General features: G+C 44.0%; 1 protein-coding gene across 2 annotated transcripts in view; it reads right to left on the bottom strand.

Moving 5' to 3' along the window:
• The window catches only part of ZCCHC2 (zinc finger CCHC-type containing 2), a 43,125-nt gene extending 20,625 nt beyond the window's left edge, over positions 1 to 22,500 (bottom strand). For both annotated transcript variants that reach the window (XM_040059097.2, XM_040059103.2), the window contains exons 1-4: positions 21,537 to 22,500; positions 8,285 to 8,396; positions 4,856 to 4,932; positions 2,643 to 2,714 (exon numbers count right to left, since the gene is read on the bottom strand). In XM_040059097.2, the coding sequence (XP_039915031.1) occupies positions 2,643 to 2,714; positions 4,856 to 4,932; positions 8,285 to 8,396; positions 21,537 to 22,469 (1,194 nt within the window). In that variant the 5' untranslated portion in view covers positions 22,470 to 22,500. The remainder of the gene's footprint in view (positions 1 to 2,642; positions 2,715 to 4,855; positions 4,933 to 8,284; positions 8,397 to 21,536) is intronic.
• Positions 22,501 to 23,039: the final 539 nt, after the last annotated feature.

Raw genomic sequence — 23,039 nt, 5'->3', positions numbered from 1 at the left:
GGTCTTCTGATGTTCTAGTTGAGAAGGCAAATTTCTTGCTACTAAAGAGCATGTCTGCTTTAAATTAAGAATATTCCCCAGAACAAAATTTTTTTCACCTTTACAACTTCCAAATATTGTACTTAAGTACATCAAAGCTGATCAAATTTGTTCATCTACATTTAAAAAAAAAATATTTCAATATGGGGAAATTAAGAGTAAACTGCCACTGAAAAATGTTTTGGTTTTTTTTTTTTTACTGAAGTTCAAAGCTATTGCTAATGTGGCTAACATCTGCCACCAGTTATGATCAACAGCTCTAAGTAATTTACACTAGAGCAGCATCTTCCTCTTGTATATCTGGAATACACCTGACCCAGAATGTCCGCTGCATACTGCATCCTGGAACAACAGCCCGGCACTCAGGAATTCTTTCACTGAATGAAGCGCTATTAAAAGAGGGATGCTGCATCTGATGCAGGTAATTGCTTGGTAACATATATAAGAGAAACTTCTGGAATCCAGACAGACAGGCGCTGTTATTATTATGTTAGTACAGCGCTACAGCACCTGAAATGTCTTAGATATAAAACCACAAAGGGCTGAAAGCAGCTGTTCTTAACAGATCCTCTGGCTTTAATATGCATTACTGAGGAACTCTGATTTAAGAATTAGTCAGCGTTAGCCAAAAGGTACCAGAAAGTTACTGCAGAAGTGTGGGAATGAGCAAATCTCTTATCCTAGTATTTTGTATGTAGATTTGTCTCTGGAAATAGTTAACATTTTGTCTTTAAAACTTCCATTCAAAGGAACGCAAGACCTTCTGTAGTTAAAGATTCAGTTATACGAACCCAAGATTAGGTGCTTAGCTTAAGGTAATGGGATAGCCCTGTTATTTAAAAGCTTATTAGTCCTTCCACATAAGTAGGTAATTACCTACTTGCAAACAATTTTTCATGCTTATCACCTAAGAGAAGCCAGTCTTTAATATTATGCCATCCAAGTTATGCCATTTACTACCTTAGTTTCCCCACCAATGCTTCTATACTGAAACAATTTTTACCATTATCTTATTTCTATCACATGCAGCACTGGAATTTTCCATCAAGTATTTTGACCATTCTTTTCTGTCCCTAGGAAACTGAGCATACTATTTAACAATGCCATGTAGATTGGAACAAAAACAAAAAGCCAAAATGCAAGGGAACATGAAGTGGACATTCCTACTTTATGTTTTTTAAAGCAAGGTATAAGTTTTAACAATTCTCTCTTACTTCTATACTTAACGGCTACCAAACCAACACAAACCAAATATATTTTTCAGCTGCGCATATTTTTCACAGAAGACCTCAGGAAGCTCATAGCAGCTTGTGGCTGTCTTCTTCTTGTTCTGCCATCTCCTAGACACTGCTGGAGCAGTCAAGCCAGCACAGGAAACACCCTACATCAGTCAAACAGCACAACCCCTCAATGCTCTGGATCATGTCTGTTTTCCTGGCTCCTCCAGGAAGCAAGTAGGTTCTTGGAGGCTGATTTCAGACACTGATGTTTGTCTTACACAAGTGGGAGAACAGGAGGCATGCATATGAACACTCATCCCAGAGCTACACAGGACACTGTACGAAATACTGCTTTTAGGGTTCTCTTCAGGTGCAGATTCATGTACTCTTATGCCGTGGGATAACCCACCAGCAACCAGACAGTTCAAATCCTCACAAACCAAGCTCTGGGAACTCTTAGAACAGATACTCAACTAGATTAAAGCAGTTGTGATTATTCGCTGCTTCATTTCTGGAATACTGGAAAACACTGTTGATAATTTAAACAGTGAACAAGACCATGACCTTTGTACAGTGACTGGCTTTCTGCTCACAATTAACACTGCAGTTAAGAACACCAGATGCCATCATAACATGTCCAAAACAGATCCCTCACTACTGCCCTGAATGGGGAAGAATTTAAATACAGAATAATTTTCCAGAATAGATGGAACCCGAAATATTAGACACTGGCAATAATTAACACACAGTTTGAGGTCATCACACTGATGGGGTCTGCACATGGCCTATGCACAGAAATGTATTCTCTACTTGGAGAACAGGAAAAAACAACTGAGAGAACTTTTAGTATTTTTAAACATGGACACGCACACATATATAGTTGCTAGATCTTCCTCAAGTTGAGTTCCTTGTGATGATGAATAGGCCTGCCTTTGTTCTACTGAGGAATACAACAGTTAAATTAAAAACTCTTATGCTTATGGCCATGTCTCACTAATTAAACATAACAAATGATACTCTCTAAGTCCTTCCAACAGGAACACAAGCAAATGACCAGTGGTTGTACTGATACATGAGCTCTGTGGGGAATATTAAAAACTCATCTGGCAATTTTATGGTAGTTCAATTAAAACTCCAAGCGCCATTTCGGATGAGACAATCACCTCCTGGGAAACTCTCTAAACATTCTGCAGGGCTGCTTCTTCTATCAACATCCTTCATTCCAATACACCTAATTAAACAGTTAATACAATTGTGAAGTACAAAAATCTGCTAGCATGCTTTTGCTTCTATAATTACACCCCAGAAATTACAGCTCTCCTAGACTACTTCTGAAGTTATAAACCTGATGTGTAAACACTACTTTCATATTTGAATACATACTTTTAGCAGGAATTCCTGAAGCTCCTGATGTGTTTTTGTTACACATGTTACTGAAAAATCGGACCAGGTTACCTAGAATGAAGGAAAAAAGAATGAGGAAAGTTTATTTTTCCAAATTTCACAGCAATTAGCTTGTCAGAACAATATTTTGGCAATCTCAGAGTTAATGTTCACCATTAAGCAAACACTGGGCAAAACAGGGATAAGGGCGTACTTTTTCAAAGACATACTCATTTTGAATGTGAATTTTAGGACCACCTTCATGTTATTTGTGGCCAAAGTGAGCATGGACAAATTCAGGGAAATACAATGAAGTCCCGGAAGAGTACTGACTCAGAAAAAAGCCAGGCAGAAGGTTCTGTAATTATGGGACTTGCATCAAACAGAAATAATTAATTACAAAAAAAAACAGGTACCAGAGAAAAGGACTGAAATATTAGATTGAGCTCTCACTGTCATTAGCAGGAGACAAAATGAAACAACAAAAAAAACCTGTTTGTATTACCTATAAAATAATTTTATCTGCCTCAGACTTGAGTCTTACACAGTCATAGAAATTGTTTTAGGCTACAAGTCATAAAAAGTACTGCATGTTACTAAAGAAGGCACTCAAGAATCAGACAACATTTTGGCATATGCCTGTACAAAATTCTGACACAACATGCAAGTAGTAAAACAGCACCTTCACATGCATGTTTTCAGTAAAAAATAAGTAAGCTTGGTTAGATGAGTGCTGCCCGGCTTTAAGCCCCCTTCTGGGCCAAAGATTCCAATTAGTTACATGGGGAGATTTAGGGTAATGGGAGTGGACACGACAGTTATAAACATTCATTTACTCTCAAGAGTTGATTAAGTAATGTCAACCACCAACTGCCTTCAACTTAGTCCCCAGAAATGCCAGCTACCCTTGTTGCCCCCAGCTGGGAAGCCATGACTGCAATTGCTGTTACAACCTTAAAAAGCCAGCATCTGGGCAAGCACAAAATTATCTACAGTGACAAGCACAGTATATACCCGTACAGATGAGGAAAGGAAACTCTTTCCTCAAAGAACTGGTGCAGGTGGAGTTCCAAGATAACTGAATATCCCCACATTCCCCCTTTAACAAAAACCACTGTCAAATCTGTCTACATGCTGAATCTTTAGAATAGCTTTTGACTTTAAATATTGATAATTCATATAGGCATTTTGTATAAACTTTTCCCATCTCCTACTGTATTTTACTTCGTACTCACTTCACAGACTATTTGGAAAAAAGTTCTATGACATGGTTGAAATACTTGGCCAAGTTAACCTTAAAAGACTTTGAAGGCCACATTCCACATACCCATGTCCTCAACAACAGAAGAGTGCAGCCATTTAGAGAATATAGTATCACAGAATACCAAACTCTGGAATCTACACATCAACTTTCAGCTCAAAATGGCTTTTTAAAAGCTTGCTTCTTCAAAGACCTCCTGTAACCCATATCAAATGACCAGTTAGAATGTTTGATGCAAACCATTCTTTTTTGGGTGAAAAGGAGGAACATTTAACTTTATCTTCAAATCTGGTATACTACCAGATTCACATCTATCCACACAATGACTCATAGTGTTAGTCAGTCCTTGCTAAGAAAATTACTACTTTGATTCAATTAGAACATCACCACCAACAGCCTTAACAACTATTATTTAATACATGCTGCCCTTAGCTACTACAATAGATGAAGACCATACTAGGTAGGCCTTCCTGTTTGCGGACATTTTCTAGCTTGTGTGGTGTTGCCCTAAGGAACAAAGTCCAAAACAAAGGAACCAACCTCCAGTTTTCTCAAAAAGCACAGGATCCACCCTCATATGGTAAACACTGAGAAACAAGATCCAAGATGACTATATGACTCCAAGCAATCTACAGCTGCAGACACAACAACAGTGCTCCTGTGCCACTTGAGCAAACAACTGACTACAATTCTTAAGAATTAGCAAAAGTCAAGCTTCCTGAAGTGATGTCAAACACTCAGCTATGGCTGATGTTTTACACCTTCTCACCTTATGCCCTCACACTTTATGCCCACAATTACATAGAACACCTAATTTGCACACAGAATTCAAAGGAATTACAGAATAATCCAAACAATCTCAGAATTGCTTCCTGTGCAGGTTTTTGAAACAAGCTGTATGTATCTGCAGAACACAGACAAAATTTTACCATTCTGGAGGTTATTTGCTTACTTTGAATGTGTACTCCAAATGTTTGTCAGCCCTTTTTCTTGATACGTCTTTCAGGGTTATCTTCTCAATGTGTACAGCTGAAAGAAAAACACCTTATTGTGCACTCCAAAACTGACAGTTTGCAAACCATTCCCTACTTTCCCAGGCTCTCTGAGCATGCCTGTAAGCTAAATCCTGAAGCACACAGCACGACTCTTCCTTAGGAGATGCTTTATTGCAACAAACTGCCAGAGGCAGGTAGAACCTTGCTCTCTTCAAGTATTTCTCTGGCATAACGACAACCTCTTCAGTGCACATCCCGGGAATTGAGTGCATTACTCAAGAGCTTATTTAGACCAAATGTCACATAACTACAACCATACAACCACTATAAGTGAAAAGACAATAAAAGGAAGTCAAATTGTATCTTTACTCCAAGAAGTAACAAGGGCTGATAAAAACCAGACAGTGCCTTCTACACCTCTGTGTCAGAAACATCAAGCAGTAAATGAGGGCAAACTAAGGCCAAATAACCACATTTCTGAAGGGTACTTTGTTGGGAAAAAAAAGTATTTAGTGAAGGCTTGAAGGACAAATGAGTGTCAGCAAACAGAAAACAAAGAGAAGAAGCAGGAAACTAAGACAGTTGTACTGTAAAGAGTGTCATTGATCTGAACTGAGAAGGAAGAAAGGTTCTGTAAGTACTTGCTACTTTAACATTCCTTCCCCACAGCCTGCTGTATGCAGCAGTGGGAGAGCTCTGGCTGTGACCCGGCAAACAGAAGCACCAGATGGCTTTCAGGGCCTGGAGATTTTCTTGAGGGCACACAGCATTGTTCAGGTAACACTCCGTAAAAAACCCCTTATGGAGCAAAGATGGGCTTTTCACTTCTGCTGCTATGCTGGCCCAAGAATTCAACAGAATTTTATTTTAGTGCAAGCCTGAACACATCTTTACATGTTAAAAAAAAAAAAATTTAAAAGCAGTTCAACCCACTCAACATCATCAATGCTTCCTTTCAATCTTTTTCTGGAGGGAGGTGGGTGGTGTTAACAGTTAATGCTTTCCTTTCAATTTTTAACTGCATGTTTACATGGGATATACTGGGAACTATTCATAACAACAGTTATTTTTTCCTAAAAAAAATATTAAACCTCCTGAAAATTGTATGTTACAAAACTTACTAATGGATATTAGCTAATTACCATCTAATATAATGTAAACATTTTAAAATTAATTTTGTTACAGTTACAATTCAAGTCTCATCCCCACACATGCCATTTCTAACAGAATTAAGTATTGGCAATTTCCATAAAGGAACGATAAGCCAGCAAACAAGCCTAGTGATAGTGCTACAACTTCTAATTTTCTTAGAGAAAAGAGAAAGTAAGTGCTGGTGAGTGTGTTGGTGTACACTGGTTGTAATCCTCTAGCTGGGATTTAGGAAGATAAGCACTTCATTTCTACCAGTTAATGAAGATTTATTATTATAAAGGAAGGAAATCTGAGATAAGCTAAGGATGATAGACAATATCAATGTTTTATGAAAAGACGAATGGTTATTTACCTTAATTTTAACCTGTCTGGTATAGATTAATGTGCTGTTAGAAGGACCATGGCACAACAAAAGTTCTGCTGCAGTAAAATTTCTTAATGGCCAACATTCAAATTGATACAGGATTTCATATTCATAAGTTAATTAGTAAGTTGATTCCCATGACTGGAACTGAGAACAGTGGTTTAAATTGCATTCCACTATAGGCATATATTTAGCATACACAATTAGGAAACTAAGACCATTAACATTCACAGACAAGCTTTTTTCCCCTAATGAGACTGTGCTTATTTTAAACTACCGAGTGTTCTCAATAGTAAAAATTTGTCCTCAGGTGTAAAAAAATTTATTACACAATGGAGTACCTTCAACTTCCTTAATGTCTTTCTGCTGCACGCTTCATCATAATTCATGATACAAGAGGTAATTACGCCGTTGTTGCTGCACAGCTTTGGTTCTACAGTTTCAACAGACTCCTTTATAATTCTGTCTCCACAATGACATTTTAAATATTCTAAATGGCTAGACCGCAAGAAAAAGTTTGAATACACAAGCCAATGAGGCATGTTACATCTCTACATCTATTCAGGACACAGCACACACATCCAGGATGATTAAGTAAAGCATGTATACATGACACTGCTTCCATTCTAAGTTTAAGTCAAGATTTTAAAAATTCGTATTCATCACAGCTGAGAATAAACCCCAAGTTTTACTATCACTGGTATTTCTAACCCAGTAAGGAGATTTCTGTAGCAGGGAGTCTCTACCACCCAACTGTGCAGCAAGTATCACAAAGTTATTTTGATCGTTCACTGTGGCTTCTAAGTATGATAATACAAATGTGGAAAAATATTTAAGCTCTTTGCTAGATTAAATTATTCAACTTTTTTGTGCATCTGTTACTTAATTTGAGTGTTACTAAAGAGATTTTCCCTCTAAGGTTATTAATTCATGAATACAAACACTTTGAACTTTTATCCTTTGATAAAAGGATTTGAAATAGGTTTGTTATCTGTAATCTGCCATAATCTTTCTCTGTTTTTTTTTTTTTCAAGGAATCAAAAACTCTCAAAATGCCTGCCTTCAAAGTGCAGTTAAATCTCCACACTAGAGACTAAAGGACATTTATGAGGACAAAATAAATAGCAATCGTTTTTTCATATTGTTGGCTCCTCACTATCTGCAGACTATCTGTTGACTAATTTTGAGTAGAGAAGTGACTTGCTAATCCTCTTGAAGAATAAAGGGTGAGAATAAATCTGTTTTCAATAATGCTCATTTCTTCAAAGAGAAGAAATTCTGCTGGCAATTGCGTATCAGAATTTTGTTTATGCTCAGCCTTGTTCTTATTCTCCAACAGAGCCAAAACACTAACTTCTATGAAACCTTTCACTTCTCCAAACTGCCATTTCTATAAAACCTGCTACTATCTGGTGGTTTTCCTTTGTTTGTTGTTGTTTTTTGTTGTTTTTTTTGTTTTTTTTTTTTTTAATTTCATCAAATACAACTGAATCCAGAAGCAAAATCTATCGACTGCTTCCCAATATTTTTGCCTTCAGTTTTGCTTATAAAATCTAAATACTGTCAATACAATTGCATTAAGTGTTTTTGTCTTCTCCCAAATCCTACTCCGTTTTCCAGTGGGAAGCCCATTTGCAGCTAATTTTCATGCATGCATTCACTAGTAGTTAGCAGCTAACACAAATGACAACTTGTTATAACAAAGACAAGACCAAGTAGGCGGCAGAGAAGCTATTTTACTTACCAATCACTGCAGCTTCTTGTTCAGATGAACAGCAAGAGAGAGACAAGATGGCTACAACTCCAAGCAGAGTTTAATGTCCAAGGAAACCCCTGAAGCCCCCCTCAAAAGGAAGCTCAGACAACATACCTTCTCGCTGAGGTCTGTGGGAAGCCATCGGGAGCCCATCATGAGGTGCTGTGGTTCGTTCTAGCAAACTGGTCTCATTACTTGACATGCAGTCACCATGGGAAAAGTCGTTCTATATTGAGAAAGAGAAAAAAAATGTCTTACTAGAAGGTCTGTTACCAAAGCTTGCTCTAAATAGCAGGTATTACAAAAAAACCCACAAACCCTTTCTCTGGTATTCCACAGGACAAAACCTGAAGCTCTTGACAGTGGCATAAAGTGACCATTAGCTATTTCAGTTCTTATTTTATTTATGTGTTTATCAAATGTCACCTATAACCTCCAATGTTTCACTGACCTTATTTTAAAAACAGAATAGGGTAGGGAACAAAGTATCTCAAGCTGGACAATTCAAGACCATTAGCTCAGAACTTCAGCGGTAATTTACTATTAGTATGAACTCTTTCAACTACTAATGTGTTAAGTCATCTACTAACTACATTCTAAATATATTCTCCTCGATTATATTCATGCCCTGTACCTTCAGCCTGCCACCTCTTCTGTACAGGGAATCATGAGTAATTGCTTGGACAGTCTATGAGGACATGTGGTCCATGCATCTTTAACCAACTAAATCCATGGATCTCTTACCAACTAAACATTCAGAACCCAAGCAGGTGCCCTAACACCCTCACTTTCATAGAGAAAAGGACAGACCGAGAGCTCACCTACCCCCACATTTACATGCAGACCTCAATTATATACCAAGACATATTACTACATGTGCACAAGAATATAGTGCAGAAGAAGGGACACAACAAGAAATCATGGGAGATAGATAACATGGACAGATAAGAGAAGAACAATCTAGGCTAATGATAAATAAGAAAAAAAGTATTAGAAGAGCATGGACTACAAGTGGTTTCTCTAGGGTAACAAGAGCCTATGTAATTTTTTCCAAATTAGGATGAAACATTTATGTATCAATTTACACCTGGTCTTCAATGACCAGGTCTTGCTAAAACAAAAGAAAGCAAACTGACAACCAAGCTAAAACTCAGAAATATTTTAAAACATCCAGTGACATTAAATGTAGCTGCTTAATTCCATGTTCAAGGAAACAACACATTGCCTTAGAAAGGTACATCCACAAAGAACTAGGAAATACAGGAAGGTACTAGCAAGCTTTTGGATTAATCTGTTTTAAGTAAAGCAACTTTGTTTATCTTTAACAAGTAGTATAACATATGAGGTGATTAAATAGCAAGTTTGAGAAAACTGAATGCACCAGAAACATTTAGGAACTGGTCTGCATGAAAACTAGATTTTTTTCATTCAGGATGAAGAACGCTGAAAGACCTTCATAAAAGAAGGGTAGAGAAAAAAACATAAATCTCTAGAGAGCATTCTTTATTTTTAAATGCAGGAAGCGTAATATGTGTGCCAGAATATATGTGGTTTCTTGGGGTTTTGTAAGGACTTATGCAATGTGATGAGACAAATCGTCAGCAAAGATTAGTTACTGTATTTGTTGAAGAGGACCCCAAGACTGTCACAACAGAAAGATCAGAATGAGGAAGCACAGAGACAGCAAAAGACGTCTGAATCCCTTGCCAATTCTTCAACAAACTTTTTCAGATGTGAAAGATATATCAGCTAAAGCTGGCTTCGTTTTATTAATCCAGCTTTACTTCACGTACAGCACAGGTACAAACTGTGGCCACTCCTAACAGCATATCCAACACATGCAGACCCAGGAAGTGTCCAGTCATCAAGCTTGCCCTGGGGCACGCTGGTAACCTAACTCTGATCAGTGACACCAACAGCACCACAGGTAGCAAGTGCCTTTAGACTGCACTGCACATTTCAGCTGTTTCATCAAAACAGTGTATGGTTTGTACTCTGAGCTTGGCATCGGTAACTTCAGGTGTCAAAGCCATCAGATTTAAAATATAAAGCCTGCTTTGTTTCTTCAAGAGAAAACTCACACCAGTCCCCAGTGACTCAGTAAACAGTCTCAGCAAACACCTAATAAATTACAAGTGCAATGTCAGATACGGAGTAAGAAAGGAAAACAGCTGTATTTCAATGAGACTGCAATTTTTAACAGCTTTAGCACATTTTCAAGTTTAGTTTAGTAAAAAACTAACTAACTAACTAACTAAATAAATAGTCCAACAAGCCAACACACAAGCATGCTCTGGAGAGAATCACTTCCAGAACTCTTGAAAAAACCCACTGATACTGTTTCAGCAGACATTTCGTAACAACTGTGGACAGAAAAAGTGGAAGTGCTTTGGTTTGGTTGTGTTAACTCCCAATCTAAAAGCAATCAAATTTGAAGTCAGACCTTCTTTTGCACTCAAAGTCAGGATATTTGTTCTGATTAATGGAAAACAAATTACAGTCTAGTCTAAAAAATAATTGCTAGTTAAAAAGTCAAATAAACTGTGAGCAGTTTTTAGGAGATGTATAAAAATAAGATTTACTTCAAAAAAGTATTCTGTTCAGCTCATGTCAAAGAAGCATTAAATACTGCTGCTACACCTTCTAACACTGGAAAATTGCTTCTTACCTAGCACACACATCATCTTTGTAACAACATTCAAATACTTTTGCAGTGAATTATTCTAGAATGGTTATTTTTCTATCCATGGCAGCAGTCTGTAACAGGCAAACTACAACCGCATTTGAAGACCCCCTCTAAACTACAAAATATTAAAAACATGTTTCAAACCTTACTTAAATAATTACATCAATGATTATAAAATAATTGTAACTATAATAAATTCATAATTTATTCACTTGAAGAATTCATCACCTCCAAGGTTAACCAGGAATATGATGCACTGTGTGTATTCTGTGTCTGCTGGCTTTCACAATAGCCAGTGCAATGCAGGAGGTAGACAGTGGGAAATCCAGAGCAGTCACAACATTACCTTACAGCCTGCAGAGCTCCAGATCCTGTCTTAGGCTGAGTTACAACTCTTCACTTTTGGTGTTACCTGCTGTTGACAGTTCTACATCAAACCCACAAGGAACTGAAATACAGGTGTCACTGTCAGAGCAGATAACTCTAGGGCACAAGTGACTGCAAAGTCTAGGCAGTCTGAAGGGCCAAAGAATCTTAAAAGTGTCATTGTGCGTTGCTACCTGCTGCCAGTGACACCAGGAACACTAGTCCTTTAAAGCCTGGTACACTGCTGAGGAAGGTCATGCTGTACAGAACTGGCTGTGCTCGGCCTTTCCTGTCAATGAAAACAACATATCCCATATTCACACCACACGCATGAGTGTAAGGTTAACTCTCACACAAGCCTTCGCCACTGTGAGACTTCACTGCAGCTCACAGGGCTGCTGCTAATGATTAAAATATAGTGAAGCAGGAAATGTGGGTACACCCAAACCAGCTGCCAGATGATTAATTTGAGAATCACACAGATCTTCGTGATGGGCTGGAGGATTAACTACATTTCTCCTTGCAAGTGAAACGAGCTAAGAGAGCACCCTAAAAATTATCTGCTCTTACAACCTAGACCAGACGTCCTCCTATGGTTGAAAGCAAATACTATGTTAAAAAAACCTTATTGGTTGAGACGTTTCTCAGGACTGTATCATACAACCATAGAACATTTTGAGTTGGAAGTGACCTTTAAGATCACCTAGTTCCAACCCCACTGCCATGGACAGGGACACCTTCCACTAGACATGGTCGCTCAGAGCCCCATTCAGCCTGGCCTTGAACACCTCTTGGGATGAGGCATCCACAATTTCTTCAGGCAATCTGTTCCAATGCCTCACCTCCCACACAGTTAAGAATTTTTTTCCTAATATCTAGGATGTGGTTGGATCTCTAGCCTGCAAGTACACATTACCAGGTCACACTGAGCTTCTCATCAAACCACACTCTCAAGTTCTTCTCCTAGGAGATGCTATCAATCCATACTCTGCCAAGCCTGTATTTGTGCTTGGGACTGTCCCAAGCCACCAGCAGGACCTTGTACTTAGCCTAGTTGAACTTCATGAGGTTCACAGAGATGCCTCTCTCAAGCCTGTCAAGATCTCTGTGTGACAACTGCACCACACAGCTTGCTGTCGTTGGCAAACCTGCCGAGAGTGCCCTTGATCCCACTGTCCATGTCACTGAAAGAGGCTGAACAGCACCGGTCCCAGTACCAGCCTCAAGGAACTCCAGCTGTCACAGGTCTCTGCTTGGATCAGGGAGCCCTTGAAAACAACTTCCTGAGCCAGCTCCTTATCTACTGAGTGGTAGATCAGTATCTCACAAATCTGTTTCTCTCAGCTTAGGGACAAGGCCATCGTGTGGGACAGTGTCAAATGCTTTGCACAAGCCCAGGGAGATTACATCAGTTGCTCCTCCCTTATCTATCAACACTACCACCCCAATGCAGAAGGCCACCAAATTTGTCAGGCATGGTCTGCTCTTAGCAAAGCCATATTTGCCACCAAATGCTGCCTTATTTTTCATGTGCCTTAGCGTAGTTTCCAGGAGGATCTGTGTCATGATCTTGCCAGGCAGAGGTGAGACTGACCAACTTCTAGTTCCCTGGGTCTCCCTTATTTGCCATTTTTAAAATGGGGCTTATGTTTCCCCTTTTCCAGTCAGTAGGAACTTCACTAGACTGCCATGACTTCTGAAATATGATGCATAGAGCCTGAGATATTTCAGCTGTCAGTTCCCTCAGGACACATGGACGCATCTCATCAGGTCCCATTGTCTTGAGCACCCTCACATTCCTCATATGGTCTTGAGCATGTTGTCCTGCAGCTGGGGGCTCCTCATTCTCCCTGATCCTGCCTTTGCTGCTGTGACTTCAACGGGGTGGACTGGAGCACTTGGCAAAGACCAAGGCAAAAAAAGTTATTGAGAATCTTGCCCTTCTCCGTTTCTCAGGTGACCAAATACGCTATTTACTTTTGAAGAGGGCTCAAAATTTCTTGAGTCTTCCTTTTGGCACCAACAGAAGATTTTGCTGTTGCCGCTGGCTACAACATCTACCCTGGCTAGATTTAGCTCTATCATGGCTTTAGCTTTCCGAAGCCAGCTGCTCAACCAGCTTGTCTTTATTTCTCCCAGGGTATCTGTCACTGCCTTCTACCCTTTGTAGGCTTCCTTTTCATGTTTGAGTTTGTCCAGAAGCAACTTACTTATCCACACAGGCCTACTAGTATTTTTGCCTGACCTCCTCCTCCCTGGGATGCATCACTAATGAGCTCCGAGGAGGTGAGCCTGTAATATCAGTGAGTTTTCTGGGGCCCCTCTTCCCTCTGGGGCTTATTCCATGCTACTCTACCAACCAACCTCCTGAAGAGGAGTCCAGGAGTGTTTGTGTCCCAAGGTCCAGGGGTGCTTGTCTGTAACACAATCATCAAATATCTAAAGTGGCGAGCCATCCTGCTGAGAAGGATGTTGCTCTAACGCCATGTGAGCTGAGCAGATCTCAGCTAACCTACACATGACAGATGTCCAAACTCTGCCTTCCATCAATGCAGATGACTGATCTAACAATGTCATGCTGGCATCACTTTAGCAATATGCACTGAAATCTGTTATTGGATAGCCTACTAATCATCACGAGCAAGCAATTGATGCACATAAGTCTTCCGATGCTTGCACTGCACTTTCATAAAAGAAGTATTCATTCATCAGCTCTGATGAGCAGTAACAAGGGAAACAGCAGCTGGACAGCTTGATTAGTTCTACATGCCCAAATATGAAATATTCTTCTGCAAGACTACAGTAAATGTGCCATGAGGGACAGCACTACTCAGCCTTGCAGGCTGTGCAGATGTAAACTGGCACAGCTTGTTCATTCATCTACAAGTGGGAACTGACAAACAAAGCCAGATGAAAGAAGGCATTTTGGAAAAAAATCAAGGTCTAACTAATGATTGTAAGTTATCAACTACAGCATCCGCACCTTCAAGAAAACTGAGTGATGTCAGAATAATCATTAAACAGATGTGATGCCAATTACAAGATCAAACCTTACCCTCGTCGCTCCTACCCTCATTGCTTCACAGCTGAGATACACAGATATATCACTCCATAGCTGTGGTAGCATAAAGGTTCAACATCACCTCTCTAAAAGCAACAACCGGGTAAAACCGCCTGCGTGCTCGTGCACTGCTGAATCCTCTGCTGAGGACAACAGAGAGGAAGCCTTACTCAACACTCTGTATCTGCACACCACCACTGTGGGGTGTGGCTTGGATACAGGGATAGAACATTCTTGCCATTTTAAAATGGAAATTCATCATACCATTTAATACTCACAAATGTAAACATATAGAGCAGCAATGCTTCAAAACCTGTTTAATGTTGACCACTGTTGATACAACAGATTGTCCCCTAATCAAAAAAATCCAGTACTGTCTCAGACAAGCTGCTAGGCAAATGCAAGATCAAGACTGCAGGCAAATGCCCAACAGACACACATGCTAAGCCATGCTCCAATCTGCAAACCGAACTATGCAAAGACACCATCCAATTGTTCTAAGATGCAGAGAAGCTGTTCTATTCTACAAGACTAGAGCAGAATCAGCTTCAAGATCTAGAACCACAAAGACCCAACAAATTATCCCTCTTTTGGCCAAACCAACCAAGAACTTAGATTTCTCCTGTTAATGTATCTTTTAACATGTAGAATCAACCCCCAGAACAATAATGCTTAATCCACACAGAACCACAGCTAAAGAAATAAGCTGATAGGAATCTCAAAGTTCACCATGGAAAAGTGCAAAACCTGACACCTGGGCAGGAATAACTACAGGCACCACACACTCTGGGACCTAACAGACTATAGAGCAGCTTTGCAGAAAAAGACCTGTACATATAAAAATGTATGGGTGTGTGTATGTGTGTATATACACATCTGAAGGGAGGGTGCAAAGAGGATGGAGCCAGGCTCTTTCTAGCAGTGACCAGTGCCAAAAGCAACAGGCAGAAATTGAAACACAGGAGATTACCTCTGGACAGCTGAAAACACTTTGTCATTGTCAGGGTGACTGAGCACACATTGCCCAGAGAGGCTGTGGAATCTATATCCTTGAAGACACGCAAAAGTCACCTGGACACAGTCCTAGGGAACGAGCTGTAGATGGCCCTCCTTAAGCAAGATGACCTCCAGAGGTTACAGCCATACTTGGTCCCTTCATGGCTCTACGACCTGACATAAAATCCCATAATATGTGCAAAAAAAGCCTGACTGGCTGAACATACAGTTCCAATGGATCATGTTTAACTATTAACACATGCCCAATTAACACACATCTAGTAAGCTGGACTGCATAGAGAGTATGCACAGGTGCCTAGAGGTACTTTAAAGCATTTGTTCAGTGAAACTATGTTAAGAGCTTGTCTTTAAGAGTCAACAATAAAACGTTATGATGGAGACAGAAACCTGACAAAACATCAGCTGATTCAGGGAGGAGAATGACACCACGTGACAGCTTCAGCAATCACATACTCACTAACTTACAGCACTACCAAATCATAACAATTTTGAGACAAAGGGCATACCAACCCTCTTACATCACATGAACAAATTCAGCCTGTGGCAATTACATTTGAAGTACCAGACATGGCAGCTACACCTATGATTTACAGTACTGAGGGAATAATGCACCTTGTGTTTGCTAGAAACACAGTGTGTTGTTCTAAGTCTCACCTCCACCTAAGCTTTTAACAGGACCTAAACCATAGTTTCAGTCCAACCTAGCCAGTCCATAACAAAGGACAGAACCTGAAGCAACCGCCAGCCAAGCACCAGTTCAGTTGTCACTGTATCCCCAGGTGGTTGCTCATCCAACAATTCTGCAAGTTCGGTACTCTTGCTATTGTCAGCTGAGTGACTCAAAGTAAAATTACCTGAATGCAGCAGTTCAGGCTAATATAAAAAATTATTCTCCTAATAGTCTAGAGTGACAAGAAGATTTAAAAAACATTTGCCACTGAAGAGTAGTTCACTGAAGTACAGTCAGTACTCAGAAGGGACAATGCCTTCATTACTATGTTTAATTACCATCAGAGGGCAATATGCCATTTTGTCCAATTTTTGAACTCCAGCATAATTTGTAAGTATTCTTCTATGTACAGCATCTCCAAATAAGAGAAAAATCTTTATCTTGTGGTTATCTTGCTCCTAAGACACTTCCTAAGGCATTAAATCTTCTTTAGCTTCAAAGTATTTTTACTTTCTTTTCCCAAAAAGATTAAGAGGTTGAGGAAAGGCAAGAAACTCACAAAGGAATGCAGCTTCTAGCCAGATCTCAGTCAGTTTTGGTGTCCAGAATTAGACTTAGAGGATACTACAGAAATTCACCAACTCTTGAAGAAAAAGTAGGTATTTTATTTTAATTACAGTAATGAAGAATCAACTCTAGTGTCTTCTAGGACAGCTATGGCTAGAGACTGATTATAGCAAGCAAACAAGGTGACAGATTTAAGCAAGCAGAATCCTAGACTTCAGAGTTTTCACAGACACAACCACCTTACTGCTGCTATCTGCACCCTTTTCTGCAGCTCTTCAGAAAAAGCTGAGAGTGCTCTGCACTCCAAGCCCAGTGAGACCCCGCTACCTATAAGTCAGCAATGGGCAACCCTGAAAACTGGGCCACAGCTCAACTAGAGCAATCCAACACAAGCATTAGGAAGTCAGGGGTATACTTCCAACACCCTCAGTAATCATTTACTGTGCTGGAGAACAGACTGTCAGGGACAACAGCGAGAGGCTGATTAACTCCGGTATAATGGGACTGGGAAAGGCTACAAACTTGTACTAACACCTCATATTTAGAATTAAACAGCTAAAACAGCTCAAAGCAGTGAAAGCTTTTACTCTGCAATTTCCCGGAGCATCAGCATGCACATTTAGATAGACCTCTTCCATTTTAGGCATGGTCTTTTATCTAGCTATGACTTCCTTTCCAGAAGACTTACAGTAATGTTTCTGGAAATTCTTCTCCTGTTTGGAGACAGAGAAATTCCTGTTCAGAGACAAAGCTGTTAGGTTCTCTGAGGCAGCTGAATACTTTTCATCTCAGTATGCAAAATTTGTAAAACATTCATACTTCCCTGGAGTGCAACACCATTTAAAAGAACTTTGCCAAGAGTAAAATGACATTTTTTATCTTTATGTCTCTTTTTTAAACCAGACTCTGAAGACACACTTTTCCTTATACTCAACCCTGTGACACTAAAAACAGTGCACTGCAGACAGAACTCTAAAATGAAATTCTACTACCTTATTCTGCTGCAAGTGACTGAAAATCAACTATAAAAGCACTCTTCTAATTTGCACACAAAATATCCCATAAACAGAAGTGTACTAAGAAAAATACTCTGTAAATAGAAACTTTCCCTTTGTAAGTAGAGACTTTTTCTGTGAAGAATCCTCCAGCCAGCTAATTATAATACTATTCAACAAACCATTATCTCCAGGAGATTGCTTATTTCAACAGAACCTTGGTTCTAATTCCTGTCAAGGATGCCTGATAAAATGTTCCAGTGCCTAATGCAAGCCACATTTATTATGCTCATTGATATTCAGAGCTCCTTCTGTATTTCAGCATTTTGATCCCATCCCATCCGATGGGACGGAAAAAAATTAACAATAAACTGCTTTAATAATGATGCACTTATTAAACAAAAATAATCAACACTGGAGTTAAGCTATGTGTTCACTTAATTGTATACTAACTTACTTAAGCCAACATACAATGGCATCAGCAGGATCTTTGAACATTGAGGCTTCTTTTATTCAGCAATGAATGCTGCTGATTTATTCTTATACTTCAACTTTTGAATCTAAGTTGATATTCTGCAGCTTAATGCACCAATGACTTTCTTCCAAAAAATGTTGTTATAAACCACACCTTAAATTAAGAGTTTGAAAACAGTATCAAGGATTTCTACTTCAAATATAAAAACTCACGAACCTTAATTCAGAACACTTCATAAAGGAACAAAATTTATCAACTGTAAGGCGATGCTAGCTCTGCCCATCCCACTCCAACAGTCCTGCCTCCCACAACTTTTAAATTCCTCCATTTTGAGCTGAATTTGTTAAAATGCATCATTAAACATAACCCAAATAATGGGAAAAAGCAAAATGCTTTATGTTCTAGTAAATCACCCATAAATTCTTTGCAGGTGAACCTCTCAAGCCTTGGTGTTCACTAAAGCCAGGTGTTACGGCTCCTTGAAACTTCAAACCGAGCCATTTTGTTAGATACGCCACGTGCTATAACACAGTCCTTTGCCCTAAAGAAGTCAGAAGTGACAAACCCCCCCCGATTCTGCTCCAGGTCTGAACTCCCTCACGTCTGCAGGCTGACTTCACATCGCTGTCAGCCACAGGAATACACTACTATTTCACGGCCCAAGCGAACAACAGCTCAGCGACCACCTTCCGAGGGGTCAGAAGCCGGGAGCCGAGAGCAGCCGGGAGCGCTAAGCCCGGGAAGAGCGGAGCTGGGCTCGCGGCCCCCGCGCACGCAAATCCCGCCGCGCCTCCTCCGCCCGACCAGAGGGCCCCGCGCGGCCCGGGCCCCGCGCAGCCGCGTGCCGCCCTGCCGAGCGGGGCCGCGGGGCGGCCGCGAGCCCCCACCCCCCGTTATGCAACGGCGGCACCGCCCCAAGGGCACGTGACCGGGAGCCGGCGCCGCCATGTTGGACGGGGCGGGAAGCGGCGGCCGCCGTCAGTCACCGTCTCCCTGTCCGCGCACGGGGTCGGCGGGGCAGCGGGGCCGTGCCCTCACGGGCGATCCGTGACCCAGCCGTCCGCCCCGCAAACAAAGAGAGGGGTCACCCCCTTTCCCTGGGCCGTGACGGCGCTCGGTGGGTCGGGGCGCCGTGTCCGCCCCGCTCCCCCTCCCGCCGGTCCTAGTGCCTCGCCGCGCCCGGCTGTGCCCGTCTAACGCGGGAGGAGAAAATCCCCGTTCCCCTCCCGGGCACCGCCTGCCCGAGCACGTCCCGTGCGGCCGCGGGCCGGACCGGGAGCACCGCGACCGCCGCGAGGGCTCCCGAGTGGAGCTGCTTGGGCTGCCCGGCACGGAGCGCGCTGTTCCCGGAGATGGAGCACAGCCGAATAAAATTTCAGAAAGATCTTTATGAACCGTTCTAGCTCACAAAAGCAGAGCCCTGAAGGCACTCAAATTTCAGAGATTAAAGAAGGAGAAAAGGCCTGCGGACACCCGACGGAATTTTAAATCAAGTTCAATGTAATGCTACGGCAGCATTTTGCCAGGGAAGTCTTTAACCCTGCTAGCGGCTCCATCTCCTCCAGCGTTTTATCTGCGAGGGTTCCACCGTCCCCGTGGAACGCTCACTGAAAATACTCAGCAGAAACCCACCGATCCCTCTGTTCCCCGTCAGCCATTATTTCCCAGAAAGGCTGTGCTGTATTTACAATTAGCCATTAAGAAAGGGGGGAGGGGGAGGAAAGCCTACGGAAGCGTTGCCGTTTCGCTGCTGTGTGTCGACTACAGAGTATGTGATGTGCATGTTCAGCCAAGCTGACTCGGGTCTCTCAGTGTTCCCCGAGTAAACAAAACCACAACTTGGACAGCTGCTTTTGTGCCGAAGCCAGAACACTGGACAAAACTGACTTCAATTCCAGTAGTTCACGGGAGCCTGCTCTCCCAACTGAATTCGGTGGGACGCACCGAGCAGCTACAACTGCTGTGCCAGTCCCAGGCAGGAAGTGCATTTCCGGTTACTAGCACTTTAAACCCAGAAGGGACAGTGTCCAGTCTTACCACTTCCTGCAATTCAATCTTTTCCCCGGAAAGATGGACTTTCAGGACTAATTCTGGGATAGAAGGAGAGCTGATGCAGGCCAATGAGCCAAAATAAACATTTTTTTTAGACCGAATTCATTGTGATTTCAGTCCTGTAACATCTGCCTATTAGTTTATGACCTGCCAAATGCATTTTGGCCTTTAAATGATATAAGCATTTAGTTAATATATCTGAAGGCTTAGAAATTGATCCCTGTCTCCTCTGAGTATTCCTCAAGAGCATGCCCCATCTTTAGCAAACAGAAGGAGCTATTCCTTTCCGACTGCAGGAAATGTAGAAGTTTTCTATGAGCGGCTGAAAGGGATTGCACTGCAAAGCAAACTTAGAAACAAAATCCCCAAACCCCAACCCTTACTGCTTTGTACCCTTTTTGGTCAAGTAACTAACGGAAACCTGATGGGTTCACTGGAACAGTACTACAAACACCCATCTTCCAACCCTTCCTTCCCCTTTGCACTAGAGGCCATCTACAGACCAAAAACTACAGAGCTCCATGACGGCTTGGCTGCATAAATATGGGGAAAATTTTAAAGCTAATGCTCATCAAGAGGGCAGCAGTGAATGGCACTGGGGGAAAACCTCTGTTTAAACAGAGCTACTGCACAGGAGAATGCTTCCGTTGCCACTCACTGCAAGTCCTCATCCCCGGTGACAGCCACATCCTAGCAACAAGTGGCACATCTGCTTTCAGGATGAGCTTTGCTGTTTCCTGACAGCCCCCCAAAAAATCAGTTTTTCTCTACACAGAAGCTCCAGTTGTGACATTTTAATTTGTTTCTTTAGTGGAAGCACTACCACCCCTTCCCCAACATTGTCAGCCATCTCACTGAACCTGGCATTTCAGAGAACCAGCCTCAGAGTTGATGACCCGACTGCTGCCCTGATTCTTGCCAAGTTCAAGCCTGTGCCTCATTTTAGGAAGAGGCAAGGAAGCAGGCTCCATATAAAAAAATATTTCAACGTGTTCTATTGGTTTGAAGCCCCTAGAGAATGCTCTCTTAGGCAATCTGGTCTCCATCTAGCATTATTATTATTTCTATTTTTACAAGTTTAGCCAAGCTGTTGCTTGTACTCCTGCTTCGTACAGTGGCCTACATCGTACAAGGCAGCCAGTTCAGTACTGTGCACCCTGCACTCCAGCACGGCAGAGTTCCGGAAAAACAAAAAAATCAACCAAACAAAAAACCCACCAGCGCTCCCGAAAGCATGACAGGCTAGGAAAATCAGCCCTCCCTCCCGCCAAGAGAGTCGTAGTAGACACTCCGCAGCAGGCTGTGGGGGCGGCCGGGGCTGCCAATGCCGTGGTAAGGGGAGGACGGAAGGGACGACATCCCAGTGGGGGGGATTCGGGGAAAGCAAGCGGCCGCGAAATCGGGAGGGAGCGATGGAAGAAGGACGAAACCACCCGCTGAAATGGCGCAGCAGGAAGAGCGCAGGACGCGGCGTTACCTGGGCTGGGTGGCGGCCGAAGCCCTCCTCCTCCTCCTCCTGGTCCCCGCACAGGGCCCTCCGTAGCCGCTCCAGGTGCTCCCGCAGAGTGACCCGCTGGTGGAAGGAGAAGGCCGGGTGCAGCGAGGCCATGGTGAAGAGCAGGAGCAGCTCCTCCTGCGCGCCGCAGCCCAGGCCTTGGGCGGCGGGGAGCCCGGCCTGCCCGTTCTCCGCGGCTCCGTCCATCACCACCACCACGTCCCCCTCCTCCTCCTCCTCCTCTTCCTCCTCCTCGGCCGGGGCCCGCCGCGCCGCCGGGCAGCTCTGCAGGATGGAGTCCACCTGGGGCAGGAGGCGGTGCAAGCGGCCGGCGGCCTCGCGGTTCTCGGAGCCCAGCAGGGCCAGGTAGACGATGAGCTTGGAGCGCACGGCGGGGTCGCGGAAGTCGCCGAGCTGCCCGGGGTCGCTGAGCCCGTTGGCCTTGGCCTCCGAGTCGCGGAGGCAGTGGTAGTCCTTGCGGGCCAGGTCCTCCAGGCAGGAGCCCAGGAATCGCAGCTCCAGAGGGTTGCACAGGTCCAGCAGCCCCACCATGAACTCCAGGCGCTGCGCCGAGCCCAGCACCAGCCCGAACCACTCGTACACCGTCTCCTTGTCGGTGCGGGCGGCCGCCGGGCCGGGACCGCCGCCGCCCGGAGCGCCCAGTGAAGCGGGGGGAGGCGGCGGGCCGGGCCCAGGCCCCGGCCCCAGGCCGTGCAGCCGGCTCGGCCTCTCCAGCCCGCACCCCCTCCCCGCCGCCGCCGCCGCGGCGCCCCCGCGGGCCCGGGGCACCTGCTGCTGCAGCGGGAGGTGACAGTCCAGGGCACCGCCGGGCTCCTTCAACCCCGCCGCCGTCGCATCTTCCGCCGCCGCTGCCTTGTGGCTCGTCTGCTTCAGGGGCAGCTTCATCTTCAGCATCCTCGGCGGCGGCGCGGGGGGGACGCGACGCCCGCCGGGACCCGGCGGCAGCAGGGAGGTGGCGGCGCGCGCGGCGCTCAGGCGGAGCCGCTCATTCCGCTCACGCGGCCCGGCCGGCGCGGGAGCGGCGCGCTCGCACGCGGAGCAGGGGGAAAGGCGGCCGAAACGGTCCCGGCGGGCGGGGAGTGGGGAGTGGGCGGGCGGGGCGGGGCTCGCTCGCGGCGGCGGCCGTTCCCCGTCTCCGCCTCTCCCCGGCGCGCTCCCTCGGCGGTTCCCCCTCTCCCCGCCTGTGCCCGGCCCCCGCGCACAGCCGGTAGGCGCCGGCGGCGGAGCGCTCGCGGCCCTGGGCCGGCGCGGCGGGACCGGCTGAGGCCCGAGCTCCCGGCGGGGGAGCGGCGGGGCGGGGGCGGGGGGGGGGGGGGCGGCGGGCGGAGCGCGCGCGCGCCTCTCCGCCTATGGGCGCCGCCCGCGTCAGCGCGCGCGCCCGCCCGCGGCCGGGGGCCGGGGGGCGCCAGGCGGGGCGGCGCGGCGCGTGCGCGGGGCCGCGCGCCCCGGGCACGCGCGGCCGCC

The sequence above is a fragment of the Hirundo rustica genome, chromosome 1 (genome assembly GCF_015227805.2).
Source record: "Hirundo rustica isolate bHirRus1 chromosome 1, bHirRus1.pri.v3, whole genome shotgun sequence".
Classification (NCBI taxonomy): domain Eukaryota; kingdom Metazoa; phylum Chordata; class Aves; order Passeriformes; family Hirundinidae; genus Hirundo; species Hirundo rustica.
This window is presented reverse-complemented; position numbering and strand designations above follow the sequence as displayed.